This window comes from Xenopus laevis, chromosome 6L (genome assembly GCF_017654675.1).
Source record: "Xenopus laevis strain J_2021 chromosome 6L, Xenopus_laevis_v10.1, whole genome shotgun sequence".
NCBI classification, from domain to species: Eukaryota; Metazoa; Chordata; class Amphibia; order Anura; family Pipidae; genus Xenopus; species Xenopus laevis.
The window spans coordinates 154,675,925-154,689,068 of NC_054381.1; the positions used below are offsets into that span (position 1 = coordinate 154,675,925).

General features: G+C 37.3%; 1 protein-coding gene across 1 annotated transcript in view; it reads left to right on the forward strand.

Moving 5' to 3' along the window:
• The window catches only part of LOC108719422 (thyroglobulin), a 140,749-nt gene that overhangs the window by 43,598 nt on the left and 84,007 nt on the right, over window positions 1-13,144 (forward strand). The window contains exons 27-31 of the mRNA XM_018268273.2: window positions 7,166-7,285; window positions 8,570-8,647; window positions 9,369-9,506; window positions 11,440-11,616; window positions 12,540-12,651. Of these exons, the coding sequence (XP_018123762.1) occupies window positions 7,166-7,285; window positions 8,570-8,647; window positions 9,369-9,506; window positions 11,440-11,616; window positions 12,540-12,651 (625 nt within the window). The remainder of the gene's footprint in view (window positions 1-7,165; window positions 7,286-8,569; window positions 8,648-9,368; window positions 9,507-11,439; window positions 11,617-12,539; window positions 12,652-13,144) is intronic.

Genomic DNA, 13,144 nt, shown 5'->3' on the forward strand with positions numbered 1-13,144 from the left:
GAAATACATATAGAATGTTGCATTTCTAGTATTAAGCTGGATGTAAACCTAAAGATCAGTTTAACCTGCTTCCACACTGAGTGGCCCATTTGTTAAACGTTGAATTTTATTTGTATTTAAGCTTTTTTCAACCACAATAATGAAAGTTTGAATTTTACTGTTTTGTATACCTCAAATGAATGCTCAACTTGAATGGTTTGTAATTTAAAAAAACTTGGATGGAAAAAAACTCAAATCAGCAAGTTTTATGCAGGAAAAAGCTTGGTTGAATTTTCGGGCAAAAGCCTCAAAAAACAAAACTCGAACATCATGAAGACTATTAACATCTTCAAATGGTTCAATGGACCTCTGCCGTTGACGCCCACATGACCTCGACGGATGGTGTATTCTGAAATTCATGCTATTTCCAAGGGTCAGGGTATTATAAATCTCGAAAAAAAAAATTTGTTTTTAACCCGAAAACGGGAATTTTGACCAACTTGAACTTGAAAACTAAAAGTTTCATGGAAAACACAACTCGACCCTTAATAGATAACCTCCTTAAACTCTATTTCTCTAAAATCACAAATGCCATGAACATTATTAAAAGATCAGAAAAAATAAGAGTACGAATGGAACAAAGTGCAGAAAAATACGAATATCACTAAACATTTGAGTTTTTTTGGACAATTACTAGTGAAAAAAACATCCAAAAACCTTAAAATCGGAATGACTAAAATAAAAGTCCAATTGAATCAGTACAGCTCCCACCGACTTCTGTGGGACCATGCCTGCATTTACTTGGAGACGTTTATTTGAATTTTGAGGTTTTTCCCCTTGTATTTTTAGAGAGATTTTAAAAAATGCTAATTTTTTAGAGAGAAAATATGATTCTTTAAAAAAAAAGGAAAATTTGAAATGTTAGTAAATACTAGAGGCACCCCACTCTTTGTCAAGCATAAAACACTCCACCACCACCTGACCTTAAATACCATTGGACACAGCGCCCTCTGGTGTCACCACATATTTTAGCAAGATATACAAAAAATGTTTTAAAAGGTTGCAATTTGTCATATGTAACACTTAGTATCATGTTAGTTGGTTATCTTCAAAATGTAGCAAAAAGAGACTTATCTTGATAATGTCCATTGTTGATTACAATCCCAGATAAGAGATACACAGTATCCATAAAACAACCTACAAAAGATAAAATCATTTTAAAAAAAGCAGCTATTTCAATAAAAATGGGTTCAAATCATATTCATGATTCAGTCCATTGGGGAATAATGACCCTAATCTCCTTATCCATTGCGCCTCCTTGCGCAGTAGTTCCTTATCCCGGTCACCCCCACGCCTCTTTCTTGGGACTGAATCTAAGATTTGAAACCGCAGCTGACTTACAGTGTGTCCATTTTCATTAAAGTGCTTGGCAACAGGTTGATTTAATTTATTCCTAATAGCCGACTTATGTTCAGTGAGCCTATCCCTCACACTCCTTATCGTCTTTCCTATATAAATTTTGCCACAGGGACATTTGATATTGTATACCACATATGTGGATGCACACGTAAAGTAACCTTTAATGGGAATACGAGTGCCCTGTAGGGGATGATATACCCATTCTCCTTTCAGTACATTACTACAGTGGCTACACCCACAACAGGGGAAAGTCCCGTTTTTAGGGGTTTTAAGGAAGGTTTGTTTAGGTTTAGTAGAAGGGCCAAGGTCCGCTTTCACCAATTTATTCCCAATAGTATCCGCATTCATATATGACATCACAGGTGGTGATTTAAAAGCAATTTTATCATGGAAATTTCTTGTCAATAGACTCCATTCCCTTCGTATTATACCTGAGATCTCATTACTCAACACATTATATTGATTTACATGCAAATTTATTCATGGATGTATTTGAAAATCAATTTATTTACACTGATCATGGATTTCAACAGAACTGTAAGTGCTGGTATCGCTATATAGACGATATCTTTACAATTTGGACGGGACGACATTCTGAGCTCATCGAATTTGTGGAAAGATTAAATAGATGTACCCCTTTTATTAAGTTTACTATAAACTGTGATGTGAACAATATTTCTTTCCTAGATGTGATGGTTAAGAACACTAGAAAGGGCAAACTTGAGACTGATCTATATGTAAAAACAACTGATAGAAATATACTATTGAGATATGACTCCTTTCATCCCCCACACATAAAAAAATCTTTACCCAGATCACAAGTTTTAAGGGTGAAACGTATAGTTCATAATGAACAGCAACAGATTCAGAGGATGGATGAAATGAAAGAAAAGTTTAGAAGAAGGGGCTATCCTAATAGGATTTTGGAAGGGGTTGAGATTGAATCAAGGAGGATAGAGAGAGATAGTATCCCAGGGAGGAAGAGGATCCCCTTTGTAAATCAATATAATGTGTTGAGTAATGAGATCTCAGGTATAATACGAAGGGAATGGAGTCTATTGACAAGAAATTTCCCTGATAAAATTGCTTTTAAATCACCACCTGTGATGTCATATATGAATGCGGATACTATTGGGAATAAATTGGTAAAAGCGGACCTTGGCCCTTCTACTAAACCTAAACAAACCTTCCTTAAAACCCCTAAAAACGGGACTTTCCCCTGTTGTGGGTGTAGCCACTGTAGTAATGTACTGAAAGGAGAATGGGTATATCATCCCCTACAGGGCACTCGTATTCCCATTAAAGGTTACTTTACGTGTGCACCCACATATGTGGTATACAATATCAAATGTCCCTGTGGCAAAATTTATATAGGAAAGACGATAAGGAGTGTGAGGGATAGGCTCACTGAACATAAGTCGGCTATTAGGAATAAATTAAATCAACCTGTTGCCAAGCACTTTAATGAAAATGGACACACTGTAAGTCAGCTGCGGTTTCAAATCTTAGATTCAGTCCCAAGAAAGAGGCGTGGGGGTGACCGGGATAAGGAACTACTGCGCAAGGAGGCGCAATGGATAAGGAGACTAGGGTCATTATTCCCCAATGGACTGAATCATGAATATGATTTGAACCCATTTTTATTGAAATAGCTGCTTTTTTTAAAATGATTTTATCTTTTGTAGGTTGTTTTATGGATACTGTGTATCTCTTATCTGGGATTGTAATCAACAATGGACATTATCAAGATAAGTCTCTTTTTGCTACATTTTGAAGATAACCAACTAACATGATACTAAGTGTTACATATGACAAATTGCAACCTTTTAAAACATTTTTTGTATATCTTGCTAAAATATGTGGTGACACCAGAGGGCGCTGTGTCCAATGGTATTTAAGGTCAGGTGGTGGTGGAGTGTTTTATGCTTGACAAAGAGTGGGGTGCCGCTCGAAACGTTGCATCTGTGCTGCTGTCCTACAAATAAAGACGGTTTTAAACACTATTGGAGTGCTGTCTATTGGAAGAAAATATTTACATGGTGGAGAACCTCTGTGAACAGGTCTCTGGACGTGCACCCAAGAACCAACTGGCCGAAATCAGGTGCGGTATAATTGTATCTACAGTAAATACTAGAGGCCTCTAAATCTTTTACCTGTTTTCTGGAAAAAAAAATCCTTCTTGCTCTTTTGGTGATCTGACACCAGCTCAATGATAGGATAATGACTGCATGAATATAAAGATCTATGAATGGCTCGTATTGCAACTGACTAAACAACTAGACAGACAAGCAATGATCAGACTAAACAATCATTATATTCTGTGCAATGTTAAAAAGAGTTGCCAATAGTGATGGGCGAATTCACGGCGAATTTGCGCAATTCGCCGCCAGCGAATAAATTCGTGAAACGCCTGCATAAATTCGCGGCAAAAACGAGACGCCGGCGCGATTTCGCGAATTTTTCGCCGTTGCGCTAATTCGCCCATCACTAGTTGCCAAATGTGCAACCACAGCACAGTAACTGCACTGCTTGCTCTGCAATAAGAGAGCATTTGATAAACAGCCCAACAAGTAGGATACAAGTAACAGTACAGATGCTTTATAAGATAGCATTCCGCTGAGTTATTCCTATATCTATAGAACTTTCTTGGCTTTCAAATGGAACAGTTTAAGCCAATTTAGTGCAAACCATCTTTGTTCTATCAACACTTTAAAAACACTATGCACAAAAATCAAGCCCAGGTCTCCCAGAAAAATATCGAATTTAAAATGAGTAACTCCTTACATGTAGCTAAAGGGTCACTATACTCTGATATTATTATGAAATTATGCTTACTAGTGATATCTATAATATTTTATTTATTTAATGCCATAGTTCCATGGTATTCTCTTAGGTATGGGATCCGTTATTCCGGAAACCCATTATCCAGAAAGTTCAGAGTTATGGAAGGGCCATCTCCCATAAACTCCATTTTATATTCACATAGATCTGTTTAATCTGTCTCCTTAATGGTCCTTTCCTTGGGACCATGTCCTTCTAATGACCATATTCTTAATGATAAACGATAAAAACATATATCGCCAGTAGTCGCCCAACCCTAACCCACCCTGCTAATACCCGCACCCACTTCCAGGGGTCCTTTTATAGACCCGCCCCACCAATGACGTCACAAAAGGGGCGGGGTGAGCAGACGCAACACTATAAAACCGGAAGTTGGACGCCAGCATTTGAAGGTGGTGGGTGGGTAGAGCAGGAGAAGAGCTCAACCCACCCGCGAGGAGCACTGCAAGGTTGACCCGGTCCCGCAGGTATCGGATCAGCCCGCACATCACTAATCCCCGGTGCTTTTAGCTGCAAGTCTTATTATTTCTACCAGATGAATGCAAAAGATGATGGTAGTTACCTATTTATCACACTCGTTTCCAAAACTATATGTAAAGTTTAGCATCAGTGCAGTAAATTTTTACTAACCATTTTCAGACAGATTACAAGCCGGGGCACTGACTTCTATACCACCGTATATGTTCATCTTTCTGTAAGACAAAGCAAAAAAAATGAAATGAGTGGCTACTGCATGTGAAGAGCACAGTCCAAGACCACAGTGGTGTTCTTCCCTGGACCTGGTTTGTCCACGTCAGTGCTGATATCATAATGAACCACCGGTGATCTCTTTTGTGGTTTAAAATATCCTTTTGTCTTAACCAAGACACTTCCTTTTGCTCTGTGTTTTTTTCGTGCTGCTACATCTATGAATCCAAGACTTAAACTTCAACATTACCTTTAGTTTGTTTTTACCTGTTCAAAATATTACAAATCATTTTACATTATTTGATGGAAGCCAGACCAATGGCCTTAAATCACTGGTGATGATACAAGTTAAAATACTAAATACAGTAGAAAAAAATCTGCATACATCTTTATCCTTGCTGTAGGGGTAATTGATCCTAAGGGCACATCTATTAAATGAGAGTTTTTGTTGCAATTAGAGAAAAATGTAAATTTGAACATTTTATTAAACTCAAAATTTGAAGACTAAAACAAATCTTAAAAATGTAATTTATTAAAACATTAGACATTTGGCAAGTAAATTGCATATTTTCAAATTTCAAGTTATTTTATTTTTTTCAAGTCATTAATTCAAGTTCAACAGCCCCATTATTATAGACTAAAAAATAAATGCAATAAAGTTATTTTTCTGCAATACAAATTTTCCCGATTTGAGATTATGCTGTTTTTTTTTTTTTTCATGGTCAAATTTTGAAAAGACATTATTTTGCAAATAAATAAATCGCCCTCCCAAGTGTTTCTGCCATAAACAATATATGATGGGAGTGGTTGTGTCACAAAGGAGGTAAAAAAAAGTACTAACAAATAACTTTATAAATACATTTCTATAGATATAGTTTTCAAACATGGTGAAAATATTTAAAGTTTTATATGTAAGGGGGAAATCTACATTGACTTTGGTTGACCCCTATCTGCCCCCAAATACTTACAGTATACTCTATCTACTTATATACACAAATAGAACAATGTTTAATAGAGACTAGTGTACAGAGTAACATAGTAAGTTTGGTTGAAAAAAAGGAAAATCCATAATGTTCAAACCTTTTAACTTTTTTTAACCTGCCTAACCACCAGTTGATCAAGAGGAAGGCAAAAACCCCATCTGAAGCCTCTCCAATTTGCCTCAGAGGGGAAAAAAATTCTTTCCTGACTCCAAAATGGCAATGGGACCAGTCCCTGGATCAACTTGTACTATGAGCTATCTCCCATATCCCTGTATTCCCTCACTTGCTAAACACCATCCAACCCCTTCTTATACCTATCTAATGTATCAGCCTGTACCACTGATTCAGGGAGACAATTCCACATCTTCACAGCTCTCACTGTAAAAAACCCCTTCCCAATATTTAGCCGGAACCTCTTTTCTTCTAATCGGAATGGGTGACCTTGTGTCAGCTGGAAAGACCTACTGGTAAATAAATCATTAGAGAGATTATTATATGATCCCCTTATATATTTATACATAGTTATCACATCACCCCGTAAACACCTCTTCTGCAGCATGAACTATCCTTTGGCCGGATAGTTTTGTGTCCTCTGCAAACACTGATACATTACTTACAATACCCTCCCCTAAGTCATTAATGAACAAGTTAAATAAATGTGGATCCAGTATTAAGCCCTGAGGGACTCCAGTAAGAACCTTACTCCAAGTAGAGAATGTATCATTAACATTAAGGGGGTTATTTACTAAAACTCAAATAAATCAATTTTTTTTAATTAAATAAAGTCGACCAAACTCCCCTCCACAAATTGAACTCATGTAACAATAATTTTTCCTTAAAAAGTTGAAACAATAAAGCAAAGCAGGAAAAAAATCAAGTGTCAATTTGTATCGTATGATTCACGTTCCAGAAACTCTAAATCATCACCATGAAGACTCGACTTTATCGGATTATCAGACAAAAACCCAGACTTTATTGGATTATCCAGAGCAGATCATGATGTCAAACTTCTGCCATTGACTTCTGCATGACCTTGACTGGTTTAAGATGAAGTATTTGAGATGGAGTTTTTGTTTTCCTTTTAAAAAACTCTAAAACTTTGACCAGAACAGATTAAGATACAAGTTGGTCATTACATTGTATGAGTGGCTTTTGACAGCCACGAGCAGCACATTTATTCTGCTTTGTTGCTAGTACAGCTGATTTCTTCTTCTAGCTGGGTAATATACTAAATATAATGACTTCCTGTTTCCTAGGCTATTCCATGTTGTCGGAAAGCATTGGCAAAGTGGAATATACCACAGAATTAACCGCTGAGGTCAAAGAAGAAATCCAGCAAGTCTTTGTTACATTCCAGAGAGTTTTCCTAAAAAGAGGTGAGAGAGAATCCCAGTGCCTGATGGGCCAAAGGAAGGGGATTTCCCTGTGTTTTTTTTTGCTCTTAAAACCCCATGTTTTCAAATACATTGGAAGTCTTTCCATAGCTGAGCGGAAGAATCTGACACAGCAAATCTGCAACTGGGATTTCCCTAAGTGTCCCATATCCATAACAAAACCTTTTATATATTTTTTGTTGCCACCCATGTTGCTGTTTCAGCTACCAATATAGTAAGGAATTCTATAGAGGATGAGTCCTTCAGGCGAGAATAGATATAGTGCACACAGGAGACAAGAAGGGGTGAGGTACAAGATCAGGGTAGACTCAGGAAGACTCAGAGTCTGGCAGAATAGGCACAGAGACTGGAACAGAGCAGATAGAGAACCAGGGTCTGGAAAGGGACATTGTGGGTGAAGAGGCGGAATCTGGAGCTGGAAGAGATTGGAGTAAGAATAGGAGCAGGAACAACAAGAACAGGACTAGGTAGAGACAGAAGCAAGAGCAAAGAAACAGATAGCTAGGGACTTGCCACAGGGCTCATGTGCATAGGCCAATGCTCAGGCACAGACTGTGAGGAGGGCTGGGCTAATATAAGGCACCCAACCAATAATGTTGCTGGAGTCATGCAAAACAGCCAAGGAAACAGTTGGAAGGGAGATAATTACACACTGGCTCAGTGGTTAAAGGGGAAGGAAACCTAGTAGGCGCAAAAACCCTCCCACTTCCCGTGTGTTGCCCACCCTCCCTCCTCCCCCCTGGCCTACCGGTCCCGCTGGGCAAATGCCCCTAACTTGTTACTTACCCTTCTGCGCAGGTCCAGTCCAGGGAGTTCACAGACGACATCTTCTTCCACGCAATCTTCTTCCTGCTTTGAACGGCGCATGCGCAGTAGGAGAATTTCGCCGGTACGATCTACTGCGCATGCGCCAAAAGTACATCGTGGCTTTTGGTGCATGGGCAGTAGATCTCGCCAACTAGGTTTCCTTCCCCTTTAAGGAGAGCAGCCAACACCAGGGGGTCCTAGGTTCAAGCCCCATCAGAACCTTACAGTTTAGAGGTGTTTCCCCCCCTCCCTTGGCTGGGTACCTTATAGGATGGTGACAGTATGACAAGATTACAAGAAAAACACTTTATAACAGTTTTGCCAAATATGTGGCCCATCAGTTATTGAAATACAGCTAAAGGTCAACAGGAGTGGCACAGCAGATCAATATCATAGAATTTATATGCAATAAATCTGTTAGAAATGTTGGAAATATAAATTAATTCTATTGCCTTTCAGGTGGTTCAGGGAATGCCCTTTCTGTTGTGACTGACTGTAGTGCTGGATCCAAGCAGCAACAGAATTCAAGCATTTCAGGTACTGAGATACTCATTGTACCGAGAATACTCAATACCATTTTCTTTTAACATCAGCTTTATTTGAGCTCTCCAGACATTTACAGTGTCCAAATGCTCATTTCCATATGAGCACAGCTTGATGCAAGTAGCCAATTATAGATCTGCTTTTAGCTCTTACTTATAAATACTATAAATAGTGTTTCTCCAAAATGACTTGTCTTTTATTTGGGTGCTCAGACTTCCCAATGGAATTTACATTTATACTATTACACTATATTTATACTAGAACCCATGTACTTGTTGCTGGTCGTCCTACATTTTTGATCTGCTTAAAGCATAATTTAAAAGGGGTTTAGCATGTTTTAATTTTATTGTCAAAGAGAATGTTATTATATAAGTTTGTTAAGCAGAATGCTTGGAACCTGGACCTTTCTTTATAAGGGATCTTTCTTTCATTTGGACCTCCATGCATTGTCTATAAAAAAAAATCATGTAAACATTAAATAAAGCCAATAGGCTGGTTTTGTTTCCAATAAGGATTAATTATATCTTAGTTGGGATCAAGTACAAGATACTGTTTTATTATTACACAGAAAAAGGAAATTATTGTAAAAAATTTGGTTTAAATTGAATCTATGGAAGATGGCCCTCCCATAATTCTGAGCTTTCTGGATAATGGGTTTCCATATAACAGATCCCATACCTGTATAATCATATTTATAACCGTTTATTATCCACAGGTTCTGCGTTGGACCTTTTCCTTCCAGTGGAGAGCAACACAGTTGCAACTGACCCGCGCCTGATTATATCAAGTCAACATTATGGGATATCCAGAGTTGGCTTCTCCTCTGATCAAGCTCTGCTGTGGTGTCTCACACGTACGACATGTTATGGCCTTTTGTATAACTACAGCTTAATCAAACATTTAGAAAAGCAGGTTTGACTGTTTAATTCTACTGTTAGCACAAAAGAAAAATCAGGGCAAACGTTTTAAGCATTCCATGTGCCATTTATATCCAGACTGAGGGGTTGATTTATCAAAGATCGAGTTGGTATTTTTTTCTCGATTTGCAGAAAAAACGTGTATTTTCTGAAACTTCGACTAGTTGGAATTTATTAAAAAAAAAAAAAAGAATAATGTGATTCCCGCTGGCGTGCATCTTTTTTTCCCCACAAGTAAAGTGCATGTAATATTTTGTCCATTTTTTTTCTTAAACACACTACCATTCAAGAAAAAAAAGTAATTGGGGCAAATTTACTAAAGGGAGAAGTGGGCTTTTCTAGGGGAAATTCACCAAAAAGACAATTTGGGCAAATTTACTAAAGGGCGAAGTAGGTTTTCTAAGTAAAATTCACCAAAAAGACAATTTGGGCCAATTTACTAAAGGGCGAAGTAGGTTTTCTAGGGAATATTCACCAAAAAGACTATTTGGGCAAATTTACTAAAGGGCAAGTAGGTTTTCTAGGGAAAATTCACCAAAAAGACAATTTGGGCCAATTTACTAAAGGGCAAGTAGGTTTTCTAGGGAAAATTCACCAAAAAGACAATTTGGGCCAATTTACTAAAGGGCGAAGTAGGTTTTCTAGGGAATATTCACCAAAAAGACTATTTGGGCAAATTTACTAAAGGGCAAGTAGGTTTTCTAGGGAAAATTCACCAAAAAGACAATTTGGGCCAATTTACTAAAGGGCGAAGTAGGTTTTCTAGGGAAAATTCACCAAAAAGACAATTCTCAGGCACTTTGGCAATTTACTAAAAGGCGAAGAGGACGATTCACTAGCGAAAAAGCTTAGTGTTAAAGAAGTTTTGCACCCTTTCGCTCAGGCGAACGATCGTTACGCAAGTGCAAACTTTCCAATACGTTAACCTTTTCGCCAGAGTCTGTTTCGCCAGGTTAGACCTGGTGAATTGATAAGATGAAGTTACGTCCTCAACAATATTATGTCAGTGACATCATATCCTGTATGCCAAAAAATTCATAAAAAAAGACAAAATGCTGGCGATTTTTCATATTTTAATGTGAGATTAAGTTGTAACTGTTAAATATGTTTTTTTTTTAAAAAATTTTTAAACATTTGAAGCTCATACCACATTTGTTTTAGGGTAGGCTCATGTCTAGGACATCAAATGATCTCTTTTGTCTTTATTTTGGACATTTTTAATAGTAAGTGGCCACTTCCAGCAATTTCACCAACACTCACTAATTAAGACATTATTATTTATTTATTAACATTTATTTATATAGCGCCAACATATTGCGTAGCACTATATATATATATATACAACCTGTATGTACCTGCCATATTTAAATTGATGTAAGTGTGTTTACTTTTTGCTAACAAGAACATAACGCTATTGAAAATTCGTTTAGAAATGTCCGCGCTGACGAATTTTCACTGGTGAAACTTTTTTTTCCTGCGTCTACGTTGTCTTTTACAAACTCAAATTTGGATAAATCTCTCCTTGTGTGGTGCCAAAATTTCAAGAAAAATATAAGAACAAATCATTCCTACTTTCCAATGGCATGTTTAGCTACAACCATTTTCTCAGGCTGTTCAGATCAACAGAATGTGTAATTTTTAAAAGCAACTGATACATAAGGACGTGATTTGGGATCAGTGGGACAACAAAGACATACACCAAACATCATGCAAAGTGATTTAATTTTGGAACATCCTGGGGAATAAAAGTAAATAAAAAGCTGGCTTTTTATTATGGGGAAATTTAGCCCAAATCACACAATTCATCTGAGTGTTTTTTTTGTATCATTAATGGTATTATAAAGCAACTGAGTTATCCTATTGTTTTAGGTTGTGAAGAAGAAGAGTTGTGGTGCCGATTGACAGATTTACAAGAGACTACAGAAGACTTCTTCACATGTACCCTATACTCAGACGCATGGAAATGTAACAACTCTCCCAGCCTCATCCCGGATCGTTGCGAGATCTCATTGCACAACAAACCACAACTTTTGTACCGTAAAAAAGGTCAAGAAGTCCAGTTAATTCAAACTATCGCTTTAGATTTTAGCATCAAGATTAACATGCAGTGGTTTACAGGCAGGCAAATTCAAAAAAAACAAAACAATCTGGTGCCATATCAATCAAGAAATGATGGTGATGAAGATATCTACTCGTTTTAAAGGAATTGTTTAGTGTAAAGATAAAAATCTGATAAATAGGTTTTGCCAAATAAAAAATCTTTCTAATATAGTTTATAGTTACTTAGGCAAAAATGTAATGTATAAAGGCTGGAGTGACTGGATGTCTAACATAATAGCCAGAACACTACTTCCTGCTTTTCAGATCTATTGCTTTCCACTGATTGGTTACCAGGCTTTTGAATCTGAATTCCATGCTAAGGATCAATTACAAACTCACTCAACAGTTATGGCCCCCCCTCATGACTAACTCAGAGTTAGAGAGCTGAAAACCAGGATGTTTTTTTTCTGTTGTGTTTTTTTTTAACTATAATAGAAACATTTTTTATTTAACCAGTTGTTATTTTTAAACTGAACTGTTCCTTTAAGACTTGGATATAGTCACCAGGATGCATTTGCTTGTCACAATGAAAATGATTACATTACCCACTACCTGTTATCCCCACGGGCTTTACTGTTCTATTCCCCACTTTGCTGAGATAGAAAAAGGAGAAACATCTTTGAGTGTTGGAAACCTTTTGTATCTGTCTCTTTTTTTCTGAAGCAGTTCTAGCAACAATTTATGATCTTTTTGTCCGAGTTTTAAGGCATACGGATCACATCTTGTTAAATTGGTAAAAGATTTTCTTTACAAGTTCAGGAAAAAAAGATAGATCTAAGATGAGCCTCCACTTTCATGACTCTAGTTAATAAAAGTAGTGAAAACCCATGTGCCATAGGATTATGCTCACCGGTATTTTTGCTTTGCAGATATGTTGGGTAATACAGTGAGGAACTTTTATACACGTCTGCCCTTCCGACAAATAACTGGCGTTTCTGTGAGAAGGAAGATTGATATGACGGGAAGAACCATTTCTAATGGGTAAGATTTAAAAAGGGATTTTAGAAAGTGGTTGGTAAATTCAGGAAAAACACCCAAAAAAAGTGTTCACCACATCATTAACTGGTAATCAGTCATAGGGGTATATTTATCAAAGAGTGAAGTTAATAGTGAAGTTCCGCCACTAGAGTGAAATTCCGCCACTCTCCATTCATTTCTATGGGATTTTTATAGGCGTATTTATCAAAGGGTGAACGTTCACTTTCACCCATTGATAAATACGCCTTTCAAAATCCCATAGAAATGAATTGAGAGCTGCGGAATTTCACTCTAGTGGCGGAACTTCACTCTTTGATAAATTTACCCCGTAGTCCTGATGTACACTCACCATTGGATTTGACCAAAGAATGCTGATGCATCTACTGATGAAAAATTTAGTTGGATCGTTTAGGTAATAGATTCTTAGATGATGGAGCCGGACACTATTGAGGCCAAAAATAGAGAATTTGGATCCCCAGCCTGAAGGCCAGTTAGT